The sequence below is a fragment of the Poecilia reticulata genome, linkage group LG7 (assembly GCF_000633615.1).
Source record: "Poecilia reticulata strain Guanapo linkage group LG7, Guppy_female_1.0+MT, whole genome shotgun sequence".
Classification (NCBI taxonomy): Eukaryota; Metazoa; Chordata; class Actinopteri; order Cyprinodontiformes; family Poeciliidae; genus Poecilia; species Poecilia reticulata.
Window position 1 is genome coordinate 6,885,354 of NC_024337.1, and position 25,850 is coordinate 6,911,203.

Below are 25,850 nucleotides of genomic sequence, written 5' to 3' on the forward strand. Positions count from 1 at the left end.
AGATTACTAAACATAACAAAAATCATAAATTCAAAAGATTATCACAGAGCAGAGTCCAACTGCAGATAGAGATATCCCCTTAGCTACAAGATAACCTAGAGTTAACCTAGAAGTAACCGTTTTAACCCATAAAACGAAATTGAAGCCAAGGAAGGTTATATATTATCTAATGACTATTCTTTCCAACTGGATTGGAACAGGGGTCCTACATAAGAACTTGGTAATCACCTGTTCCCTAAACGCAGCAGCAAGGGGCACAGTTCCTTCCTACACAACAGCTGAATGTTCACGCTTGACAAGCTGTGAAACACATGAGCAAAAAAAAAAAAAAAGGTAGACTGCAAAACACAGTGTATCGCACACAAAAAAAGAAATGCAGCCGAGTTCAAAGAGATTTTCTTTTTTCCTTCAGCTGAACATGTCTTTGCTTTTAGAGAGGGCGGTGAAAAAAATGGAAAGAATGAAAGCTTCTTTGACTGGAGCTTTGTTACAGCAACAGCAGCTTCATTTTGACAACATATTGCGTGCTTTCAGAGTGGAAACTCATGCTTTACAGCACGACTGTGACTAAAGCCCCACTTTAAACTAACTCATTTTTATAAAAAAAAAAAAAAATCCTTACGAAACAAAATTGAAGAAATTGCAGGACTGATGCAAATACTTACCCCATCGGTAAGATTCCGTCTTCTGCTTTTCACTTCTTTGAAGTCGTGTAATAAGGCTATCTGATGGCTGACGGTTATGTTGATGCATAAGTGAGTGAAGCTAAGTGTTTTTAATCACCATCTGTATCTAAGACATGGCACTCCATCTTGCTGAAGGTTTTTTGTTGTTTATAAAAGGCATAACCCTAGGCTTTTCTTTCAATATTCTAACAGAAAACTTTAATATAAACCTTTAGATGTATCTAACTGGAAGCATTTGGAGACCTAGATAAACAGAGGATTGCGTTGGTCATGAACGGAGCTTGGCCTTTTCCTCCCAAGCCCAGCTGTCGGTCTGATAATGTTGCACATGTGAGAAGAAACCACTGGTTCCCTGTGCTCAAATGGAGTGATCACAGAAAGAGACAATGCAAAAAAGATGCACATTTCTCCCTTTCCTCCTCTTGTTTCTCTTCTCTGTGTACAGACAACACAACATTGCCCTCTGCTGACAAATCTTCAGAGAAGACCAATCTGAAGTGCAATATTTTAACCGCCATTCAAAGGATCTGAGTCAAGATTTAATCAAATCTGTAGCAAATTTTATAAAATTTGCAACAGCCCCTAAAAAAAGAGCATTCCGAAGATTTTGCAACATTAAAATTACTTTGCTTTATTACGCTATCAAAAATCCTGAAACAGTACAGACAATGAAAGTTAAAAATTAACCTCCCGTTTTTGTTTATTTTGTTTTTTTTAAACAAAGGTTTGATCTTTTACAGTCAGAGGATATGATTTCTGCATCTGGCCCATAAAAAACACTTCAACGAGACTCAACAAGCCCATGCAGCTTACTTGAAAAATAAACTGCATTTCACTAAAAGAAAAAAAAACTGTTTACCATTAAGGAGCTGATACATAAAGTAACAGAAGCGACAACATCGTAATGATGTCGTGAGTTCTGTTTAGGGACAAAAAACGGGTACAAAAAATGAAACCGAATTAAAATGGAGCTCCCTTTCTCCCTTTCTGCCTTTAATCACTGCACATCTTTGCTTTTCAGTGGATATTAAAATCAATCCATCATGGCCCGAGTGGGGAGGGAGGTGCAATTTTCAACGTGCTAATGCAGCTTAGGAGTGAATCCCCACCCCACTGACATTATTTGGATATGAAACAGCAATTTGCCACTCATAAACACGAGCATGAGCGTGAGAGCAACGGGCCAAATCTAATAAAAAGAAAAAAGCTGCTGCAGCTCTCGCCGCGTGGCAGAGAAAGGGCCAGACCTACTTTATCATCCTTATAGGATATGATGTGGTTTATATTATTATCCTGGATGGATAATGGGATTTAGATGCTGATTGGGATACCAAGTGGATTTTTATAGCGGCTATGACTATTGTGGTGGATCAAAGTAAGGCCGTGCACAGCGAAAATGCTGGATCAAAAGAACATCAAGCAGACGGTGGGTTGGGGGGAGAAATGGAGAAAACTGACGGTGGCAAAATGGAAATCAGAATGTGCCATAGCTGTGACTCATTTATGTCACTGCTAAAAGATTTTTGCAACACTCCCTTTTTCACTAAAAGATGCGTATTTTACACACAAACATGCTGCAAGGTGAGGAGGCAAATTTGTATCGCCCTCAGTAGGTTTCAAATTCGGAAGCTACGGGGAGGCTCTTCGTTGCTCCGATCCATTTATAAAGCAGTGGGTGACTGGCCTCCAGCCTGGATTCACAGAGACATTCAGATGTTTGAGGGAGAACACAGGCACCCAGCTGCTCCCCAGATATCGGCTCAAATATAACAACATGGGGCCTTCGGATAAATTTTTCAACTACACTACATGGAGCTACATTTTATTGTTAATATTTGTTGGCTCTAAAAAAAACCCTCTGGCAGGCAATGTCAAACTTTATTCGACTTCAAGATGTCAAAATCCTGCCATCAGTTAGACTGCGATTCTGCATCTGACTGGCTTTTTACAGTCACAGAAAAAAAGAATATGTTATCAAAACAGCTAAACATCTACTTTGTAGCATGTCACTGAAAAACAGGCAGTTGACATTTTTTTAAAAGTTGTATTGCGTAAGAAAAAACGGGGAATTTTCTTTTTCTCTTCTTCCTCCTTTTATGGCACAGATGCAATGTGTGCAGATGGCTTTTCTCAGGCATTTTAGACAACCTGCCACTGTTCTACTATCAATCCATTCCATATTATATCCATGTTCTTTAGGCTACATGAAACAGTACAGACCAGGGCTCTTCAAACTGTGGTTCGTGACCCTCCTGGGTCATGTGACTTGAGGAAAAAAAATAAATCAGATAAAGTGACTTAGCCTATGCCAAGGACAAAATTTAAAGATTTCTGTAAGGAGACCAAGGGTCTGATCTTAAAAGGATACAAAGATACTAAATTACTCGTGCAAAAAAATATATAAAATTTCCAGGTGCAATTAGTAGGCGTGTTGTGCGTGCAATAGATTGCAGGCACAAAAGTGGTGTTGACCGCCCGACTAAGGATTTTGCATCTGCTACTGGCTGGCTGTTATCATGAAGTGTCGGAGAGCAGAGTGGTCACTAAAAAAAAAGTGCTGGAGGCATAGCAATGATTAAAAAAAATCATTATACTTGTCCTTTAAGTATTTCAAAGTGATAAAAAATAATAAATACAAAAACTATTGTTTACTGGACTTTGACTGGCCCATTCTAAGACATGGATATGTTTTGATCTAAACTATTCCACAGTAGCCTTGCTGTAAGTTAAGGATCTCTGTCCAGTTAGAAGCTGGACCTCCACTCTAACAGGTTTTCCTCCAGTTTGACCCCAGATTTAGCTTCATCCATCTTCTTAATCTCCCAACAACATGATGCTGCTACCACCATATTTTACCAAAGGATAGTCTGTTAAGGGCAATATGCAGTGTTAGTTTTCTACTACACACAGCACTTTGCATGCAAATAAAAAAAAATCTACTTGAGTTCATAATGTTCATGTTATATCCAGTCTGACTGATATAACATGAAATGTAATGAACTTGAGGCGGTATCCACATGAGCCAGCTTTGAACAAATTTGAGCACAATCAATCTTACTGAAAGCAGTAGACAAATACACTGATGAAAGTATTTCATCATTAGTAAAAAAAAAAAAAATAAATCACTTAAAATGGTAGTTTTATTTCTTTTTGGGGATTTTTTACAAGCTGTTGATTTTTTTTCCCTAAAACTCTTAAATGTACCACCATTTTTAACAGTTTGTTGTTTATAAATAATAACCTGATAAAAGGGGTTGCTATTGTGCTTCATGCATATGTGGGTTAAACACAACCCACATATGGAAGCCTTAGTCCCTGACACGGCCGTCGCAGATTCAATTCGCGGCCTGGTTACCTTTACCGCATGTCTTCCCCTTTCTTGTCAACTCACTATAAAATAAAGTGCACTAAAGCCAATAAAACCTTAAAGAATAACTTGATAAAAGGATTATAAAGCAAATAGTATAGTCTACGAAGGCATTGGTGTTTTGACACCATAAAACTTTCAACACAATCCAAGTTCCCTATCTAACAGCTTATAAAGAATATAAAAAGGGCTGGGTTTTTTTGCTTGAAATTTACAATAGTATCAATTTGTTAATGTTCATCGCAGGACAAAACAAGTAAGACAACAGTGTTGTTTTTGTTCAACAACACTGACTGGAGAAGTAAAATAAATTAAAGAGTGCCATAAAGAATCTTGACTTGTAAACAAGTTTAATTTCTCTCTAGTAGACGTAGTACTAGTTTTTGTATCTCATATATTTGATTCTTTAGCACTTTCAATAAGTTATGAGGAATTTCATCATCAAAGCACATCTTTCAGAGACGACATGAGATAGCGTGACATAAAAATGGTTTCTCTGTTTCCTTTGTCTAATGATGATTACAGAGTACAAAGGACCAAAGGAATGATGGCAGAGAAATTACCGAGAATGAACAGAGGGAAACCATAGAGGTGGCTCAAAGATTAAAGCTGGGTGTTTTTGAAGATGGGAAGTTTAAAACACCAGCACGGCACAGACAAGTAGTCAGTGTTAGCCATGTGCTGCACCAAGGCTGAACTGAAGATGTGGCTATGGTTCTATTTAAAACTGAAAGACGCAGAAAAACTCATTTCCATTCTGAGTGTTTGTCATTATAATGAAGAAAGCATTCTCTCCTCGGAGCAGCATAATCAGCACATCACTAACTAGAAGCTCAAAGTAATGATTTGATTAATCAATTCAACTAATCATCAGTGTACCAGAGCAGAAGTTGTGCTTCAGGCTCATAATAAGAAATTATTCCAGAGTGATTTAAAAGTAGCTGTCTACAAGGATGTTTTTCTAAGCTGCAACTAAATCAACAAACTAAGCTTAAACAATGGTTGCAGAGCTCAGCAGCAGGAATGTCCTGAAAACAACAGAGGATGTCCAGTAGCGTACAAGCAGCAGCAGTAAAGCAAAGTGATATTTTAGGGCCTACTGTACTATTTGGGTCTATTCAAATGTCCAAATTACAACATTTTGAGGGAGGGTGTCAGTCTGTCTGCTGAGTGCAGCTCTGAACAAGAAAGGGGACATTATTTGCCATTTGCTCTTGACCAGGACTTTCTTGGAAAATAAGTTTTTAATCCCAATGGGTTTTACCCTGGTAAAACAACAGTAAAAAGCAAAAGAAAAGGAAACATCAGCCCCCGTATTTCTATGGGTGGGTTGCAATTATGTTTTAATATCCAGATTTTGTATATTGGCACACAAACACTTGACTGTCACTGGGTACACCATGGAAAGATTCAGTCCATCACAAAGAAGCAATGAACATATAATTAAGGACCAATTTATAAACATTGATTGATTCAATATATATTTGTCTGAATAACCCCAAACTCCAGCAGAGAACTAATAGCACAGCCAAGATATAAACTAGAAGAAATATTTCCTACAAGAAAGGAAGGAGTTCCTTTATGCAATAAAGTTTCTAAAACTAAACTTTCCAACATTCTCCAGAACCCAGAGAAGTCTAGTAGGAATGTTTGACACAATTTATATCAGTTATGCTGCAACAATCTGTGCCGTTCTGTCTTTTTTTATTTTTAAGCTGAACTCAGCTGGACATGCCACTTTAAAAATATCAATACACCATTTCAACAGAAACAAAAACAAATAAAGGAAAGGTAAAAAGGTTAAATGCAGTTTTCAGTGATAAGATCTGGGTTTTGTTTCCTTCTGAAAGTTTTAAACATGGAAGTTGTGCTATATAACTTGGATCAATTTTTGGTCATCACCAAAGTGATTGCCAAATTGTAGTGATTAGTTTTGTTTATGCTCATATCAGTCTCGAAAGCACAGCAGAACACAATCCAATCATAAGTGTTCACATTAAACGAGTTGATTTTCAAATGTTTTGAGTAGTAATTAAATAATGGCAGTGCTCAATTAACACAATTAAGGGTTGAATAGGGATTGATTTCAACAAATAATCATTGACTGAATGCTTATGAAGACAACATGAGAAGAATTCATTACAGATCCTCTGAGCCCTGCAGCCCATAAATGCTTAGCACTTTGCAGCTGCAGTTGTTATTTCAGTGAAATGCATTAAGACAAAAAGTTACCTCGTTGAAGGAAATCTTGTTGTTTTTCATCTTTTGGGATGAGCTCTTCCATGTTTTTCCAAAAAAGTGCTGGAGTTTTCTGTCAAACAGAGTCACTCGCAGCTGGTAGGTCACATCTTCCCCAGCTGACAGATCCTGTGGGTCAACAAAAGAAGATGGACAACTAAAAGCTCTTCTTGATGCCTAAAATAATTAAGCAAATTATAAATAAATCATATGAACATGCAATTCGAAGGTAGGAAGCTCTAACCAGTCTGAGCTTAAAATATTTTGCAAAGTAATACGGGCATAACTTTCAGTCTCTAGGCAAGCAAATCAGTAAAACAAAGTACACAGCCAAGCTCAAAAGTATACTTTTAAAATCACCAACTTTAGGGTCTGAATACATGCAAACAACACTTTAAAGACTGTTATTTTAAAACATTTTCAAAACCAGGCATTATTTTTCTTTGACTTCACATTTATGTACTGCTTCAGACCGGTGCACAAATCACACGAAAACACACGAGCGTGTGGTTATTGTGGGTCATATTACAGGTCTTTGTTATTATTTTTCTATATAATAGTAATAAAAGAGGACTGAAATACACAAAAAAAATTGCTGGACCTAACTTGTTTGTTTAAAGCAGTGTTCTCAAACTGCAGTCCTCGAGAGCCAGATTTTCACAACTTTAGTCCAACACACTTGAATTAAATGGCTAAACTACCCTGGTAGCATACAGTCAATCTCTACAGAGCTCTGCTAATGAGCTAATATTGGAGCCAGGTGTGCTGAAGAAGAGAAACATCTAAATTGCAGGACATCGGCCTTTGAGGATTTTTAGTTTGAGATTACTGGTTTAAACCCAAGAACATGTATGCCATATACAGACACAGACAACTAATGTTTGGAATTACCTGCGGGAGTTGCGCTACAATAAGCCGGCTGAAGCTGAGCTGAAAGCCGTGGTTAGCGGTGAGGTGGTTCTCCACAGCCAGGCGGACTGTTTGGCTGGACGGGGGAACCAACCGGTTCTTGTGAAACACTTCATCCCAGCTGTCAGCCATGCTGTTTCACTCGTCTGTCTTTACCATATCATTATCAATAAAAGGATATATATATTAAAAAAACATAAAATAAAACAAAAAATTATTTAAATTACCTGCGGTTCTACTTTGGAATAGAATTTCTCTCTCATTCAGATTTTCAAACATGCGGCCGCCATGTTGGAAATCCAGCTGTACTATATTTTTTAGAGGGGTGCGGAACAATATAAACATTTTAAAAAGAAGCTTTGCCTGATAAGAAAAACAATTTTATACTAATACTAATTAGTTTACATACTACAATATAACAAAGTGTGTTTCAAAGAAAGAATTATCACGAAAAAATTTACTTTGCAATTGGGGTGTTTAGCCGGTCTTAACCTGTTCTTTGGTAGAGCCCACCGTGCTGCGTCAGTTGCCATGGTAATAATGTGATCTCATATTTAACAGAATATTACAAGTGAATGCTGAGTAAGTAAATATAACACAGTTTTATACCTAAAACATTAACTATTTTACTAGAGCTGACACATATTCACACAGACACACACACATTCCCATCTGCAGTCCCTTGACAGCTTACAAAAATAAAATAAAACACAAAATATAACACTACAAGTTGCTTTCTAATCACAACACAAAAACTTGTAGAGACTGTACGGCACACAGCCGTACAGTTAATGATTACAGATCATTAACTGTTCTCCAACATTTGGAGAAAAATTTATAAAATATTGTTGCCGGTATTATTTGTTCTTTTATTGGACAACAAAGATAATGAACTGGAGTACCCTAGTTCCCATTTATAATATAATATAATATAATATAATATAATATAATATAATATAATATAATATAATATAATATAATATAATATAATATAATATAATATAATATAATATATTACATTATATTATATTATATTATATTATATTATATTATATTATATTATATTATATTATATTATATCAATGGTGTATTAGAGTAAAGTTCTTTTCTTGAATATTGTTTGGATTGATGTTGTGTTAACAAGGGCCTACTATAAATTCTTGATTTTTAATGCAGACCATAGCCCTAGCATTTATATATATAATGACATGTTTATTGAGAATGAGAATAATATTAAATTTGATCTGATAATTTTAACACAAAAAGTTAAAAGGTCCAAAATGTTGAAATTTTACATTTAAGATTTAAATGAAGGTGCAACTTTAGTTATGTTACAACTGATTGTTGTGTTTACAGAGCTACAGTTCAATTCAGTTCAGTTTGTTTATCGCCAATTCACAAAACATTGTCTCAAACCACTTTAAAGTAATTTCAATACAATCATATAGAGCAAAAAGAAAACACAAAAACAAACAGCAAATTGCAAGTTTATTTGATTTGATGATTTAGTCTATTTATTTTAAAGGTGACCGTGCAATTTATTAAAAGTAATAAATCATAACTCGCTCATTTAAAAATCCAAAATTAGTTATGTTTCAGTGATGATTTTTTACTTTGTCTTAAGATAACCACTAGGGGGCAGCACAACATCATTGCCGCTGCGTTACACAGCGTCAAGAGGAAGAAAAACAAAGGAAGCGATATGTATAAACTCATAGACTATGAATAAACTGTGACATGTTCGGACTCTTCAAGAAAAACAAACCTGTTAAAATTCGAGGTTATAGTGGGGACAGAAAATACGGCATTGCTTCTAAAGATGTAAAGGAGCTGATTAAAAAAGGCTGTAAGCTGTTACAGGTAAGCCGTATGTTTTTTGGAGTTTATTAACTTTCGTCGCAGTCAGTTCCGCTTTTTTTGAACCTGCGAGAATGAAGAAGGAAATTATAACCCTGGACAGCTAAACAGTTTTCTTTAGTTATTAATTAAAAATAAGGTATTTTAATAATCCACGAACAAATTGAACATTGAGTGAAGCGATGGATGGGGAACAAAAAGGTGTTTTCCAGAGCTGTGATACGTCAGTTATACAGATAAAGTTTATATCTTTAAATTAATAGTTGATTTTAATTAACTCAGATTCAGAATATAACTTAATTGGACAGAAAATTCTGACCTATTAATTTCAGCATATTGAATAATATTTAATATTTACGTTAATTTTTTTTTTTTTAAATAATCGTTGTTGGCACAATTATTTTTTATTCCACATAGGTAGAGCAAACACATTTATAAGTACATCTATGTATGAATGAATTAGTGAATTACCTTTTCTTCTCCTGAATAAATTTCAAGTTTAGGATTGTGCTGCTGGAATGAAACGATTAATTTACTTTCAGTTTCTTTTTGTTTGTGTGTTTGCCTGGGATTCCATCAGATGAGTCTACATCTGGACATGTTTGTTTATTGTTGTCTATAACATAATCTTTTTGCTAATTTAAAAATATCACAATTCTGGGAAACCTTTGTGCTCTAGCCCTAATGAACATTTCAGAGTGAGATTTTGTTGCCGCATAAAAATAAGTTTCTTGAGTTTGTTTGGCTTTTTACACATTTACCAGCAAATTTGACTTTTTCCAATTAAGCTGTCTGCATCAGTTTCTCATAGACAAAGTCTCAAGTCTATGTCTGTGTGTGCAAAGTTTAAAGTCTGGAATAAAGCAGTCGATCTGACCTAATTATGTGTTTGCGTACTTGTTGAGTTTACCATAATGGGATGTTCTCATGTTCTTCACCATCCCAGCTGCCACTTTCTGGTGCTCATGTGTGTTTATATGAAGATGGAACTATAGTGACAGAAGAGTTCTTTCCCACCCTGCCTGATAACTGCCAACTAGTTCTTCTGTCAAGGGATCAGACATGGAGTGGAGGTACATGAAATAAAAATATACTTGTCCTCCATATAATCTAAAACACTAGTTTTCTGTGTTGTTATTTTAAGCCTTTCACTGTTTCTTGTAGTTGTTTGTGACATTGGTCGGTTGCTGAACACCGATCGCCACTCTGACGGTCTCATTGAAGCAGCGAAGGGTCTTCTCTCTGACGAGAAATCTTTCAAGAGGCGTAAAGTCCTTACAGACCTGCTGCAGAACCTGGAGGACAGATCGGATCTGGAGACCAAAGAGGAGGATGAAGACTGGTTTACTGGTACATAGCATAGCATGGAGCAATAAATTAAGACGGTTGATTCTCCCACTTTTTGTACCATTATACTAAGACCAATAAATCAGTTACTTACATAGGTTGCAGCCATAGTTTACATTGTACATGTTGTCCAATATATGAATAATGAGGCAGATTTTTTTCTACACTTAATAGTGGACAGGTGAGTCCACTAGTAAACAATTGTTTACTAGTACTAGTGTTTACAATTGTTTTTTTTCTTTTTCAATCGTAATGATGAATGACTTGTCTTTGGTGTTGGTATCCAGCATCATCAGTGCAGCACTCTACAAAACATGCAAGGATCTGTAAATGCTGTAAATGCCTAAAACCAGCTTTTTATCTGATCAGCATACTTGACTGAACATGTTTGTGTGCTTTAAGAATTGTTTACTTGTTGTGCTTACTTTTGTAGACATAGAAGATAAAGAGCAAAAAGAATCTGTTCAATTTAAACTGTTTTGTTTTTTTAGATAAAGGACTTGACATTTTGTGGTTTGTAAAAAGGCCACATCTTAATGCTTTTTGACTGTTAAAACAACATGAAATGAAAAGACTCAATGAAAGATCATCTCCAAAGCTGTATTAAACTTAACCCTTTGAATTGTTTTGGTTCTATTCCAGGTGTCGATGTGCGATTCAAAACAAAGTCTGCCTACATGAAGTACAACTGTGAAAGCAGAATACGAGGCTACATGAAGGAGGTGAACCCGAGGCCCGCTGAGACCTAGGACGTTTCCCTGCGCAAATTAAATGTTTCAATTTCCTGTGTCAATTTTTCAGGTGGACAATGCAGCCAACAGCATACAGAAAGCTAAAGTGAAGGAGGAGTTTTTAAAAGCATCAAAGCGCCTGGTTGAGATGCTGAAAAATGAGAAGTACAACGGGAAATACTTCGATAGGACTGAAAAGGAGTCTGGGCGCCTCTGCACTAAGGAAGGATGGTTTACCTGTCAGGTACGGCAGAAGTTAAGCTTTGTTGCAACTGGATGGCATCTGCTCCAATTATCAGACATTTGTGATTCCGTTTATTAGGAACAGAAATATATTGTGAGAAGCACAGCAGACATACAGTGACTTAAATGGGCTTTTTACATTTTTTTTTTTACCATTTTTGAAAGACGTGGAGCTGCTTTGCACAATCCTCACTCTTCCTCTCTGTGGTCTCCTCAGGGATCGTTTGAGCAGAAATTGTGCCAGTCGCTCCATTCAATCAACCCGTATGGCAGCAGAGAGAGCAGGATCGTCTTCAGCACTTGGAACCTTGATCACAGGTGGGATACTTCCTGTTCCTGGCACATTAAAAATAGCAGAAAATCAACCGGGTTTTTTTTTTTCTTCCCTTTTCTGCAGGATTGAAAAGAAGAGGGCCATCATACCCGCTCTGCTGGAGGCTCTGCAGACTCATAAGACCGCAGACATAAACTTGAACTACTTCTACCAAATGCTGTTCACCAGGGAAAACCTGAAGCTAGTGCACATCGTCTGCCACAAAAAGGGAGCGCACGACCTGATGTGCGACACCAATAAGATGTTCAGGACTATTAAAAATGCAAGGAAAGCAAAAGAAGATACCAAAGGGAAGAAAAAGCGTTGTACCTAAAAACATTTTTACGCTAATGTATTTTTTTTAATTCATTTTTATTTGCTGTAAAATTTATAACTTGTCATTCATTGAACAAAATGAAACAAAACAGATTTGTAAATCATGAAAAACTTTTTATTGTATTAAGTGGCACAATAATGTCAAATATATGGATGGATTAAGAATGTTGCCCAAATAATGAGACATTCAATCAGTCCGTTACACACTGAAGACAAATGTTAATTATTTTTACATAAATAAGGCAGTAATAATATATAACATTTCTGTTAAGTGGTCAGATCAATCAGCTATATACAAAACCTGTGGATATAGTTCTAGTGCAATTGCAGATAACCTGTTATGGTTATATTTCTCAATCAAGTTTGTTCAAATCTAGTTAAACTGCAGATTTTTAGGCAGAAAAATCAACTTTGTCATTAATAACTTCAGCATCTATAAACAGTAAGAATATAAAGAATAATTAGCTGCACTGGTGTGTGTCTATATATGTATACGTTTATCTACATACAGACATTATGTTACAAAGCTGCCAAAAACCTTTAAGGATGGATTTTAGACACTTGGTGAAAAATGGCTGGAATATGACATTCATCTCTGACCTTGTAATAAACAGATCTGCTCTTTGGACATTCTCCATCTTTCTTTCCTCGTAACATTTAGGTAGCCTGACATAAGGTTGCATATTTGTCAATCTGCTGTAATTCTTATAAAATTTTTATCAGTCTATAAACTTAATTTGTTATACAAACACCCTTAAATGTTAAATTTAATTCAGCAATATTTGGCATCTCAGAGTGAATGTTAAAGTGGTTGGATCCTGATAAGATACAGCCGGATAATGCAACATTACAGCAACCCTGAAATGACAGTACAGTATACAGCATGTATGCAAACTGCCTGTAGAAAGTTAAAAGGACTGGGTTGAAACTATTCAACTTTTAAGTGAATAGTTTATTGTAGTTATTCAAATTATAGGAAAACAATATCAGATTTGTGTTCAGCACTTCCACAGTCCAGACATTAAAGCACACTGCCTGGAGCAGAGACATTGTCATTTAGAGCACCTGGGCGTTGATATTTTTGCATCAGCTAATCAATACTCAAAAAGAGCAATAAGAGATGGAGCAGATTTTCAACTTGACTGGCTCTGGCCAGTCAAATTTAATCTTTTTTTTTTTTTTTTTACCTCAATAAGTGCAACAAAAAACCAGGCCGTGTGTTACAATTACACTGTTCAGCATAGAAGTTGTTAAGAAAGAAGACTCTTTAACACTTTCAATTTTAAGATGCTTATGGAAGGACAAAAAAATGGATATTTTGAAAGCTCTTGGAGGAAAAACTTAATTGGCTACAATCAGCATTAAACTTAAGCATTACAAAAATTGGAAATTAGCAGCACGATTCTGACTGGTGCATTTCTAGTCAATCTGTCCTCATATTTTGTTCTTTTTTTAAATATCTCCTGAAATGCCGCTGAGAGCTCTGAAAAAGGTAGGCTACAATCGAGCGTGGATTTATGAGAGTATATGCGACTATATATACGGTTTTAAAAAAAAAAAAGCACTTGTGTGTTTGCTTACATATTTAGAATTTTTTTACTGATTGTTGGCATGTGAGAAAACAGCATGAAAGCATCCGGCACCAAAACGGATGCTTTCAGCTTAGAACGTTTCCGCGTTTACAATCGCACTTTAACACCGCTAGAAACACTGCCAATGAAGTATTTCTTTGACAGCCAGTACCACTAACCATCCTTCATTATCCTCACATCAGTGATGGCGCTGAGACTTTGACAGATGAAGAGGACCGACTGAATGCAGCATCTGAGCAGGTAGTTTGTTGTCGCTTCTTCCAAAGTGCTGGGATGTTGTTCTGTTTTAACCGGCTCTTTTCTAAGTGCCGGGTCCGTCGTCTCGTCGGAGGCTGCCGTGGCTCACCTCTTCGCCGTCGCTGTCTTCCTGTGCATAGTAATGCCGAAACCTCTCCTTCCTTCGAGCGCTGGGAGAAGTAGCAGGTGATCTCCGAGGAAGGTCCTGCAGGAACAGAGATTCGTACAAGAGTTTTGACTTGGCACAGCCGTCTATGAGACCAGGGAACTAATTGTGTCAGAAATCTGTTGTGTGACCCTCGCTTCAATGTTTTCACCTTTTATAGACATTTTAAAAGTATTAAAAAAGGTTATTTACTCTGAAGTTACCTTGCCATGAATTCAATCATGTATCAAATAGAGAACATAAAAAATAACCACAGAATCAACCAGGTGCAAAAATCCATCCAATAAAGATATAAAATATCTGTCAACCAATAATGAGGAAAAGATTTTGAGGTAATTATTATTTGTGGGGTTGTCGATGTGCAGATGTGCTGCTTAGAGCTAAGAGAAGCTAATTTGGTTTTCATTTATATCAGCCACGTGTTTAGCCTAAACAGGAGAAGAAATAGTAATAAGCAAACTGTTTAAAAACATTAAATACAAAAAAGCACATAAGAAAGTAATTTCAAAAGGATTATTCTATTTATATGGCGTTGGAAAAAAAAAACAGGCACTTGAGGTGGCATCTCTAAAAACATTTTCCTGCTTACCTTCTTTACAGAACTATTGTACCAGGTTAAGCAGAACAGCAAACTACTATACGCTATAGTATATAGACAGGAACAAATTTCAAATCTTAAACAAAGGCGACTTTTGTTTTTTAATATGCAACACATCTGACCGCCAACAAATTAAAACTGACTGAATAAACAAAATGTCCTAAACAATGGCAATTTGATACTTGCTTGAAAAATCTAGGCATATTTAAGGACTTACATTTCTTTATAGTTATTGAATGATTATTACATTTTGAACTTTGTAAGGCCCTACAGAAATTGTGTAACCAAAAAAACAAACTGATATGACTTGGTGAAGGCTCAACCTGACCTTTTCTGCCACATTTGAGCTTTTTGACTTGTAATAATAGCAGCTTACACAACTTGCAGACCACAAAGCCTCACCTGTACAATATCCAAGTTCCCGAAGAACTGCTCCACAGGAAGGATTTGATTACTGTCGTCATCTGGGAATAAAACTCTGCTACTGTTTTCGGGTTCCACACATTCAGGAGCCTGCTCCTCCAAGACGCTGTTAGCTTTGCAGTTGCTGACCTCCTGCTCTGACCTCAGCTCGTTCTCTTTGCCCTCCTGACCTTCGAGCTCAGGTGAACCCAGGCACCTCCTCCTGTCAGCAGCCTCGTGGCATTCGCAGCTGATACGAGACAGTTTATCTGTGGATTTGGATGTCCTCAGCGCTGAACTGTCCTCTGGTGACAAATGCATCTTCTGGCTTTTACGGTTTTTCTTCTCCGAAGCTGAAACCTGTGGCAGAACGCGTACATGCAGAGGGGTCAAGTGGTTAACCGTTGCCGCTTAACAGTCTGTACAAAATATACTTAAAACAAAAACAACTAACAAAAAAACAATCAGATCAAAAGCTGTGGTCTCAAAACCAACCTTTCTAGAGGCTCTGACCTCAGCGCCGCTCTTCCTCTTTCTAGACGTCATGTTATCAAGTTGACTAGGCATCTGGAAAAAGAAATGCATAAATAAGACCAAGACTCAGGCTGTTTATTCCTCAGTAACCACATATCATTATAGCAACTACTTAGTTAAATGATTTGGCTTCAGTCAGTCAGCTGATGCAGCTGCTGTAACACTAGCAGGTCCCAGGGAACTGAAGCTATTTAGCTAAATGTTTTCACAAAGCCTCACTGGCAACTCGGATTACCTTCAGATTATTGGAGGTCTGACTCGGCCTGTAAATTGATCTTAAGCAATATGTTTCTCTAATTTTCAAAGGCTCACGATAAACCATATAAAACCGCTTGTTCGGCATAACGAACTGACCACTTTATGGATTTCACAGGCTGGGTTAAAGTCAGGACAAAAATGAGTTGTGCTGTTGACGTCTCGGGTTAGGATTAAGCACCGCTTTTGAAATTAGATTAGAAGGTGATTCCAAAAGCAGCCTGCTGCGCGTGATGACTAGTGGTTTATCGATATCTGCACAAATAGCTACATGTCATCTCAGCCAGCAAGCAAAAAATGAACACGGAGAACAGGTCTTAAGATTTTTCTTCGAGTGTGTTTACATTTAAAAAAAAAAAACTCAATGTGAGACTACTGAGCAGCACTAAAGCAGCTACTAGTAAGCTTCAATTGTTCAAAACGTCACTTATTTTTTAGATGTATACCTGGGAGACGAAATCTCTGAAGCGTTATGTTCGACCAGCAAACATCTCAATAGAAACAAAACAAAGTAAAACTTCACTGACGAGTCTTTTAGATGCTTTAAGTGAAGAGCAACACACACTTCAGTTTCACAACTCTTGGTGAGGCTGAAGGTTTTGGCTTAAACGCTCTCAATCTGCCGGTAAATTTATAGCAGAAGTTCCCAACTTTTTTAATCTTCTAGCTCACAAAAAAGTAGAACATTGTGATCCCAAATATATTCCACAGATATGTATCATCCCATAGAGGAGAATGTATTCCTCCTCATTTTTTACAAGAAGTTTTGTTTTTCCTTATTTTAAAAACAAAAATAAACGGACTGATCTTTAAAAAGGACAACTCATTTCTTTGTAGATAATTATAAAATATTTGAAGTCATCATTTTTTCCAAAGGCCATGTAACATTTGCAGCTGTAAATAAAATTGATTTAGCGGGGTTACGTACAAAATAGCTTTTAGCCATTTTGAATGCAGACTCTTGGTCTAAACATAGAAACGTCTGTTTAGTATATTATTTTATGTTTTTCCTTAAATAAAAAAAAAAGTCCAAATGTTTACTCAAGAAAACTAATGTATTATACTAGCGTATTGGGAAACATTAGTTTCTTCATAGTGTCCCATTTCACTGTGATATTTTCACCACCATCTGACTTAAGTAACAAGAGACAGGAGTAGAGCTAGGGGTAACTGTAACTGTAACTGCTTTAACTGTAGAATATTTTCTCTATAATATTATAAAGAAACTACTACAATTCATCCTGAGCCCCAACGGCATCCACCAGCCCTTCTTGACGAACATAAAGCGAGAAATGTCAAATAAAGTCTCAAATTACAAAACAATCACGGCTCCAGTCCTCCGGCAAATACCGAACATTTTCTCCATCTCGACACCTTTGTCCAGAAACATTGCTAACTTAGCCTTCGCCAAGATTACCCGGCAGCGTCTTCAACCAGTTACAACAAGGGCAATAACGGCTTATGACCCCAAAGTGTCGGTGTGTGTTAAAAACTACACGTCGAAAAACAGTTTTATGCTTTTACACCCCAAGGTTGAAAGCTAAAATACTTTATTTAATTACATAACACGACGTTACTGGTTTACTCGATTAGCTACACTCTCTCTTACCTTGTGCATCGCTCGTCGCCGGTGCTATTTCGGTTCCAAATATCTAGCTCTTTGTTAGCTTTGTGACTAAAATGACAGCTATAAGCAACTATTAGGTAGTGGAAATTTTACAAGCTGTGCCGCCGTTGTTGTATGCTGCTTGTCTGTCTGCGTCTAAACCGCCGCCTTCTCCGTGTATTTCCTGCTGTCAGGTTCAAGCTGAGGTCATCGCGTCCCTGTACTGGCACTGCAGCGTACTCCCTGGGCTGCGTTCAAAATCTCTTCACTCGTTCACTAGGTAGTGCACTACGAAGGGTTAGCGACTTTCCTCTTGACTGAGTCAGGTAGTTGCAAGATGTATCAAGAAAATTTGAACTTAATCTTCATTCAGATCCTTTATTAAGCCTAAAGTAATAAGTGTGTTCCTAGTTACATCACATCCTAATAAGAGGAAGAGCTAAAGTTAAAATGTTGGAACGCAGCCTACATGTCTGCGGACGTAGCGGACGAAACTAATGTAAATATGGGTTTGAACGTTATTGACCGAAGAATTTACTGTGAGGGGTCAGTCTCTTTCTACACAAAAATATTACATTGGGTTGTAAATACTGAACGGACATTTATCCCTGTTAGGGAGGGTTTTTTCCTCAATAGTATAGCCTAAACACGCATTTTAACTGCGCATTAACTGATTCCAAAGTCTTTCTGTTAAAAAAAGAGAGAAAAAGTCATAACCTACAACCTTTTTGTTTTAAACTTTGAGTCAAAGAGATTGTATCATCTTATTTAAAAGTAATCTCGACGATCCTCGCTTTAAACTAAACATATGCAAGTTACAACTGAGTACATATGCCTAACTATTTATATTATTATAATGTGTTGCAATGAAATCTTAATGTAGAGGTAATTTTTTATTTTTTTTATCTTTGGTCTAAATGTGTGGGAAAATTCACTGTGTGGTTTGCAGAGGAAGTTGAGGTAAAAAAAAAAAAAAAAAAAAAAAGTCACACCTCATGATCAATGTAGTTCACACATTCATCCATAAGAGGGGGCAAGAGGATAATCATCTTACAACTTGCTTCTGCTTGGTTGCTGACGACTCTGCCACAGTTAATGCATGTAGGTCCTTTATGTAAGATTACAGTTTATAAAAAGGTAATATTTGGTTAGTTATCACTTGGAATTATCAATTTCACGTAGCAGACAAAATTAGTTTTAGAAAAAACATGTTGAAAAGTACGACTGAAGGGAAGATATATGTTCAAGAAACCATTTCCCGAAATAAGGCAGTAATAAAAACACAGTTAAAAGTCCCAAATTAGTTTACAGCATCTATTTTCGAATAGTTATTTAATAGCACGAGACAATACAACATTTTAAACACCAGAAATATAAAAGCACCAATCACCGAGCCACAAAATCTCACAAATACTTCTCTCAAAACCCAAAAGCTGACAAATAGTCCATGCATTGAAAGCACATAATAAACCCCCAGACGACACATAGTTTAATTTTACAGTCTAAAAACTACAGCAAAACAAAGATAAAAACGATTTGCAAGAAAGAAGGAAAATAACCCTCTATAATGAATGGTAAATGCCATGTGCTTATATAGCGCTTCATCATCCAGGGGACCGCAAAGCGCTTCACACTATTTACAAGCTAAAAAAAATACTATTAACCTGTTGATCTTGTGTCTTTTACTTTTTTCCAGTAAAAATACTTAAACAATTATTTTTTAAAAATCAGTTACATTTTACAGGTATTCCCTTAAAGAAATGTATACTCTTTACTATTCACAGAACCTGAAAGGAATGGATTCTTATCCCTCTGTGCAGTCAGGAGGTCATCCGATTAGTCGTGGATTCATTGTATTGCGCGACATTGACTCCAGGCATTCAGCCGGAGGAGAAAAAAAATGTCAGTCCTGAAGCAGATCAAAGAGATCTATAGATCAATAATCTCAAATTGATCACACTGCGAGGTGATCCAGTCTGTATGTATGCAGAATCTCAACTTCCGGAACCCGAACTGGTCAGAATGCATACATATATTCTTCAAAGCACCTCATCACTTCACTGATGATCAGAACTGTAGTATACTAAATACACTGTAGTATACTACAGTGTATTTAGGACGCTGTGCTTGTCTTTTACAATTTGATGAAACAGTTTCTCGTTACTGATCATTAGAAAATAAATCGTCTATACGCACAAATAAGATGCATCAGGCACCTGGTGATGATTAAGAGATCTGCCCTGCTTCAGGGCAGATCCCTGGGGGGGGCGGGGGGGGGGATGTTTGGGTGAGGCGGTCCTGCAACAGGTCTCCAGTCAGCGAGGAGACTAAAAGCGACACGAGAGCGACTGCGAGCTATGCGTCTCTTTTTTTCCCCCCAGCCACAATAAACAGTGATGTGTGACAACCGTCCACGTGGGCTGAAGTGGCCCACAGAGGGACGACTTCACTCTGCCGCAAGTGCGCGTGAGGATGGAAGGCGGTGGATGCTTCCACGAGGACGCACGGCTGTGAAACAGTATGAAGACCAAACGCGCAGCATCTGAGGGTCCCGGGGCGCCACGGTGACAGATATGGATCACTTCTTTCGGAGAAAGCGGGCAGGTTTGGTGAAGTCCTTGTTGAGTCTCTCCCTGGTTTTCGCGTCTGTTCTGATGATTCTCAAGCTGAAACTGTCGGAAAAAGACGCAGAGGGCTTGAAAGGCGCACAGGACGCGAGCTGGTGCGGGTCGGACTGTTTTCCTTCAATACAGGCACCGGTACAGTCCAATTTCTGGAGACTAAATGCCGCGGCGCAAAGCAACAGAGTGGACTCGCAGCGGGCGTCCAACGGGACCCCGACCAGCTGGGACGTACAAGTTCTGAACTGCAGCGAGGACGAATTGGTGAAGAGGCAGGGCTGGTTCCGGCATCTGGACCCGAGGTTTCACCAGTTTGTTCTGCACAGACACTGTAGGTACTTCCCCATGCTCATCAACCACCCGGAGAAATGCGCGGACGGAGAGGTGCACCTCATCATGGTGATCAAGTCCGTTATCGAGCAGCACGACCGGCGGGAAGCTGTGCGTAAAACCTGGGGCAAGGAGCGCACAGTTAACGGAAAGAAGATCAAAACTGTATTTCTACTCGGAACTCCGACAACAGGTAAAGACACAAAGAACCTCCAGAAACTGATCGAGTACGAGGATCGGATCTATAAAGACATCCTGCAGTGGGACTTCATGGACACCTTCCTCAACCTGACCCTAAAGGAGGTGAATTTCCTCAAATGGTTCAACATCTACTGTCCCGGGGTGCAGTTCATATTCAAAGGAGACGACGACGTGTTTGTGAACACGCACAACCTGCTGGAGTTCATCGGCTTCAAAGTGGAGGAGCGCAAAGACGCCGACTTATTTGTGGGGGACACAATCTCCAAGGCGATCCCCATCCGGAACCGCCAGAGCAAATACTACATACCCAAAGAGCTCTACGACAAGCCGTACCCGCCCTATGTAGGGGGTGGCGGGTTCGTGATGTCCTCCCAGCTGGCCAGGAGGCTCTTCACGGCCTCGGAGGACGTGGAGCTGTACCCCATCGACGACGTGTTCTTAGGGATGTGTCTGAAGAGGCTTAACGTGGCTCCGGAGTTGCACTCAGGCTTCAGGACCTTCGGCATCACCAGACAAAAGGTGAGCTCCATGAACATGGAGCCGTGCTTTTACAAGAGCCTCATCGTGGTGCACAAACTGAGCGCGCAGGAGCTGCTCAGGATGTGGAGCACAGTGCACAACAAGGATCTGGTTTGCGCGCAACGGACCTTTATATGAAGGACCCCCCCCCCCCCCAGCAGGCTATGAAATAAACTTGATCAATACATTCATTAAATCGTCCGGAGGTTTTCGTTACTATTACTCCGACTGTATTCGATCTTCAGCGGATTCAGTGGAGAGAAACGCAGTCGGTGTTTTCTGCGTGTCAGATAAAACTGTCTGCAACCTGGCTGACTGAACACTGTGGACCTCTTTTGGTTGATTTATAACTTGTAAAACCACTAAAGCTCCAACTAATAAGACGTGAACATTTTCAAATTCAGTTTGCCATTTACAATCCTGAAGTCCTAACGTGAGAGACAACACTTTATCATGGACTTTGGGGGAATAGTGTTTTAAATTTGCAGGTTAAAACGTGACTCTTTCCATCACTCCTCTGTTCAGGTTTTTCCTGAGATTTTATTCTCCAATTTAAGGATTTTATAAACGAGGCATGGGCTGGCACTAGATTCCAATGATAAGATGACGGCCTTGAGTAAAACTTCTATGGAATCACACTGACACTAAAACCTAAATTGAAACATTGATGTGTAGCAAATATAAAATAAAAAAAACACCATATATCTTTTTTTTTTCTTTACAAGTTTCTTTCAGCTAACTCCTTTGTTGCTGCAACACCTGTGATGTTGCTGCAACAGATGTTGCTGCAACAAGTGTGGGAAGGGCACTGCTTTGTTAGTCTGCACTCTATTCAGCTGGAGAGCGCTCTTATTTAAAGAAATTACACCATCAGGAACACTGTGATTAAAAATGTTAGTATATGTTAAACAGCTACGGTCCATAACTGTTGAAAATCATACCGCTGCCTTGCTCATGCCTAATTTTATCTGCAAAGGGAACTTTATAGGTTTAGAGTAAAGAGCAAACAGTAGTTATTTGATTATTTTACAATGTATTGTCAAAAAAATGTAAAAAAAAAAAGAGAGAAAAATATGTGGAAGTCAGTCAATATGGTTTATGGTTGATGTAACTCCTTTGTTTTTGATTAAGAGAAAGTAGGCCCAAGACCAAAGAAACAGGAACTAATGTTAATAGCTCTTGTTCTCTGTGAAAATAAAACTGGAATCCCAAAGTCACTTTGTAAAATGTAGCATGTCTGATGTTATCATTTGATTAACAGCGGCGTCTGGAGAGCCTCCCAGCTGTAATTTGACAAAACTCAGATTCTGGTGCTGTACAGACAATAAGGTTATTTTCACCTTTATTTCGGCGCAGCTAACGACCGGCCAGCAACCATTTTTGGCTGGAACATTCGCAGAAAAATGTGGTTATTTCAACTTTATATACAAAAGTCATTGTCATTCAGCTTTATTTCATACACACACACAAACAAATTTCCATAGAAAAATAGCTATTATGCAAACATGTCATAAGAATTACTGGCTACAGTGCACAGAAAGCGCCATAAAAAACCGTTATAAAGTCACAGCATATTAAAGTCCACACAAAAGCATGCGGTGTTAGAAACTAAATATGCTGCATTTTATAAAACAGCTGCTGATCAGTGGTAGCTCCGTCGTTAACCATCTTTGACATTGTACGAACAGCTTCATGAAGTGCGAAAAGCCAGAGCTCAAGAATACATTAAAAGTTTCGACCATTTCATATTCAAATACATTCCGTCACTTTTTCTGACGCGTTTCAGTTAGCGCTGTCAACACATTTACACGTTAAAATAATAACTGAATAAATATTCTAGGTAGTTAAACTTCGTAGGGCGACTCTACATGGTGCAATAACCTCCCTTTGTTTCATTATTTTAAAATTTAACATCCTCTACAGCTAATATTTAGTTCAGAACATTCATTTGCAAGATTGTCATTTGGAAATTTCAGGAAAATAACTGGTAACAAAATTCCTTTGGCAAGGCCTTCATTCCCTGTGTACAGTGTAAGAAAGACAATGTCAGGGAATGTGAGGGCAGACGGCTCACCGATGGCCGCAGTAAAGCTTGGGCAGGTCTGTAATGGCTTTAGGAAGAAAGGACCGTCAGCGCTGTTGCCATAGAGACTTCAGCCAGCAGCTTGTTACTTCTGCTTGTTTTAACACACTTACAAACAGAGGTTTAGATTTGTGCAGACGATAGCATTCAGCTAAAATTCAAACTAGATATTTACATAGACGGCATGAAAATAATGCAACTTCCCCCCCCCCCTCACTGTCTGACATTTTATCAGACTTAAGTTTTGACAATTTCAGTCAAAATTTGCAACACTATTTGTATGAGTGAAATAGATTTATACTTGCTAAATGAGAGATCTTTGTTTCCTTTAAATTCAGAAGTAAAGATAAACAAACCTTTGGAACAATTTTCAAAAGCTCAGACTAGGATGCAGTGGCTCTCTAAGCTTCAGACATGATGGTTCAATAAATTTGGGTTGCTAATTGAATTTTTAAATATTTTTTTTTACTCTTCTAAAATTCTGACATTTACATTCATTTCTTTAGTCTTTAGAAAATTCCCTTTTAGTCTCTATGACTTAGTTAAAATATTATATCTCCTTCCAACAAGGCTCTGGAGATTTCACATATTCTTCTGTTGGAGCTGGTTTAAAGGTTTGTAGGTCGCTTTGCTCACATACGCGCACACACGCATGCACGCACACACACATGCACGCACACACAAACCTTTTCAACTCTCCCCCACAGTTGTAATAGTTGGCCCTTTTGTGGAAAGTCATGAACTTCCTTGTTGATAGAATAAAATACCGCTTCTATATTTCTCATGATGCCATTTATTTGGTGAAGTGCTTCACATTCGGGACAGTGTTCTCAGAAATGTGAGCTTCCCCTATTTTTCCTAGAATCTTCACTACAGCCAAAAGCTTCAACTGCATTTTGATCTGACCAGCAAAGATGTTTCCAGAGACTAACGTTATTTTCTCGGAGTCCATTTTCAAACTGTAATCTGGTTGTTTATGGTGATTTTGGAGGAAATGAATCCGCTTTGCTATGTGACCTTTTGGCCCGTGTTGGTACAGGTGTCATTTCTCTCTGCAAAGACTCTCTCAGCAGGTTCAGCAAGCATCCCTTGTTGCTTATACTTCTGAATAATGCTTACAACAGATGAATGTGACGCTTTCAGACATCAGGATTTTGATCCACAATCCTGATATCTTTGCTGGTTCCTGTAGATTTTTTCCATGATATCACACAAGGAAAGTAGCTAGATTTATATTGTTTTGTCAAAATACATACACTGCTGTGCCTTCAACTACAAGCAAACATGGCATTATCGTCACCTGGGCTTTCCAAAATTGTTTAAAGGCCTGACAATCTCCCAAGTATGTAAGCTTTTAAATATGAAGAAAATAGTAGAAAAGAAAAAAATCTCTCTCTTATTTTTCTGCTATGTAACCAAACAGACAAAAAAAACAAGATTAGGTCAAAATCTTGACCTAAGTTTTTTAGGTTTTGACCTAAAACAAGATTATTTGTTTTAGATCAAGTAATCTTACTGACCTAAAACAGAAAATAGTTTTTATCTGGCTTGCTGATGAGTAGTGAGAAAAAAAAAGAAAAAGTACATTTATGGTTTTATCTTGATGCGATACACAGCATCAAAACAAATTTGCTCCATAATGCAGTTCAATCTTTTTAAATAAAGGAGAGAGAAATCACTGAACGGCTCGTACTGCCGTAATGGGCATCTAGACGTTTCCGCACACAGCATTTCAGTAAACAGACATGACATGTCCCTGGTGATGTCAGACTGATGTATTCAGTGTTGTCTCAGCTTGGTGAAACTTTGCTTCCAGCAGAGTGCCTGCATTGTGCAAAACGTGGGCAGTGACTGAGCAGAGAAGTTGGACTGAAAAGACGCGGCTGGCTGCGTAACTGGAAGTGCTGCATCACATAGCTTTTGAATTTTCACCAGCAGCTGGGAATATAAATCAGCATACCCTCAACATGGCTTCATTTTTCCAATATAATCTTTATGATTAAAATTATTGATAGCTCCACAGTAAGGAATGGTAAGACTTCACTTTAAGCAACATATAAAAGACTTTAAACAGCGTCGACAGAAGACTGTAAGAGACGAGAAGCCTTGTAGGGGCGTATCACTTACAAGCACACAGTGCGTGCGCTCACATTTACTGGCCTCACAGGTGTTTACTGGTAGAGGTTTAACCTGCGGACAGGACGGTGAGTCAGCTGATATTCCTACACAAAATAAACTTTTGTTTCAAACCCAACAGGTTGAACTAGATCACCTTAATGATGAATTGTAGTTTTGTGTCCGCCTACTTGAGTGCACGCCTTTCGTCAATAACTCCCAAATGAAAGGGCAGGGGGGGGGGGAGTTGCTTCTTCTGATTATGTACCACCTTTGGACGATGGAGTTTGTGACCGACCAGCTTCAGCGCTTTCCTGCAGCGTTTCTCCTCGCCATGGGTGTCAGGAATGGGATCCGGCTGCCTCTGCCCACGGGCCCGGTTCTGGTTTTGGCTCCGGCTCTGACCGACAACGACTGCTTTGTTCCCCCAGCAGCCCTACCTGGAAAAATGAACACACCCACAAATGTCATCCTTAAATCTACAGTAAAAAAGGGAAATTCACCAACGCTCACTCCAAAGAAAGCAGCCTGCATCCCTGATGGCGCGACTATAAACAGGAAGCG

At 38.2% G+C, this 25,850-nt stretch overlaps 5 protein-coding genes across 11 annotated transcripts in view; 2 read left to right on the forward strand and 3 right to left on the reverse strand.

Moving 5' to 3' along the window:
- Positions 1-7,732, reverse strand: part of nphp4 (nephronophthisis 4) — a 178,852-nt gene extending 171,120 nt beyond the window's left edge. For 3 of the 6 annotated variants that reach the window (XM_017305947.1, XM_017305948.1, XM_017305946.1), the window contains exons 1-3: positions 7,662-7,732; positions 7,183-7,508; positions 6,286-6,420 (exon numbers count right to left, since the gene is read on the reverse strand). In XM_017305947.1, the coding sequence (XP_017161436.1) occupies positions 6,286-6,420; positions 7,183-7,332 (285 nt within the window). In that variant the 5' untranslated portion in view covers positions 7,333-7,508; positions 7,662-7,732. Of the gene's footprint in view, positions 1-6,285; positions 6,421-6,897; positions 6,982-7,182; positions 7,509-7,661 lie in introns of those variants that run through there. The other 3 variants (XM_008413093.2, XM_008413092.2, XM_008413095.2) reach the window with 3 other exon arrangements.
- Positions 7,733-8,858: 1,126 nt separating this feature from the next.
- dffb (DNA fragmentation factor, beta polypeptide (caspase-activated DNase)) lies at positions 8,859-12,655 on the forward strand. The gene is made up of 7 exons (XM_008413096.2): positions 8,859-9,060; positions 10,004-10,130; positions 10,222-10,407; positions 11,047-11,126; positions 11,206-11,379; positions 11,596-11,696; positions 11,776-12,655. The coding sequence occupies exons 1-7, from the start codon at positions 8,938-8,940 to the stop codon at positions 12,023-12,025; spliced, it is 1,041 nt and encodes a 346-aa protein (XP_008411318.1). The 5' UTR covers positions 8,859-8,937; the 3' UTR covers positions 12,026-12,655.
- A 540-nt stretch (positions 12,656-13,195) lies between these two features.
- On the reverse strand, positions 13,196-17,626 carry lg7h1orf174 (linkage group 7 C1orf174 homolog). The gene is made up of 4 exons (XM_008413100.2): positions 17,421-17,626; positions 15,518-15,589; positions 15,023-15,382; positions 13,196-14,061 (listed from the first exon to the last, which is right to left on the reverse strand). The coding sequence occupies exons 1-4, from the start codon at positions 17,427-17,429 to the stop codon at positions 13,921-13,923; spliced, it is 582 nt and encodes a 193-aa protein (XP_008411322.1). The 5' UTR covers positions 17,430-17,626; the 3' UTR covers positions 13,196-13,920.
- Positions 17,627-17,759: 133 nt separating this feature from the next.
- Positions 17,760-24,947, forward strand: b3gnt7l (UDP-GlcNAc:betaGal beta-1,3-N-acetylglucosaminyltransferase 7, like). The gene has a single exon (XM_017305852.1). It carries the CDS (start codon positions 19,991-19,993, stop codon positions 21,224-21,226), a length of 1,236 nt encoding a protein of 411 aa, XP_017161341.1. The 5' UTR covers positions 17,760-19,990; the 3' UTR covers positions 21,227-24,947.
- cep104 (centrosomal protein 104) overlaps positions 22,522-25,850 on the reverse strand; it is a 34,319-nt gene continuing 30,990 nt past the window's right edge. Inside the window, exons 22-23 of one of the 2 annotated variants that reach the window (XR_534025.2) lie at positions 25,444-25,726; positions 22,522-25,361 (exon numbers count right to left, since the gene is read on the reverse strand). Coding sequence is in view for 1 of the 2 variants with exons in the window: in XM_008413098.2 (XP_008411320.1) it covers positions 25,590-25,726 (137 nt within the window). In the remaining variant the exon portion in view is untranslated. Of the gene's footprint in view, positions 25,727-25,850 lie in introns of both variants that reach the window. The other variant, XM_008413098.2, reaches the window with a different exon arrangement.

Coding starts and splice junctions, on each gene's coding strand:
- b3gnt7l (XM_017305852.1), top strand. CDS start 19,991: ATGGATCACTTCTTTCGGAGAAAGCGGGCAGGTTTGGTGAAGTCCTTG.
- lg7h1orf174 (XM_008413100.2), bottom strand. Junction 15,383..15,517: donor AGGTCAGAGCCTCTAGAAAG/GTTGGTTTTGAG, acceptor GTTCTGCCACAG/GTTTCAGCTTCGGAGAAGAA. Junction 14,062..15,022: donor GGAACTTGGATATTGTACAG/GTGAGGCTTTGT, acceptor CTGTTCCTGCAG/GACCTTCCTCGGAGATCACC.
- dffb (XM_008413096.2), top strand. CDS start 8,938: ATGTTCGGACTCTTCAAGAAAAACAAACCTGTTAAAATTCGAGGTTAT. Junction 9,061..10,003: donor AAGGCTGTAAGCTGTTACAG/GTAAGCCGTATG, acceptor TCACCATCCCAG/CTGCCACTTTCTGGTGCTCA. Junction 10,408..11,046: donor GGATGAAGACTGGTTTACTG/GTACATAGCATA, acceptor GTTCTATTCCAG/GTGTCGATGTGCGATTCAAA.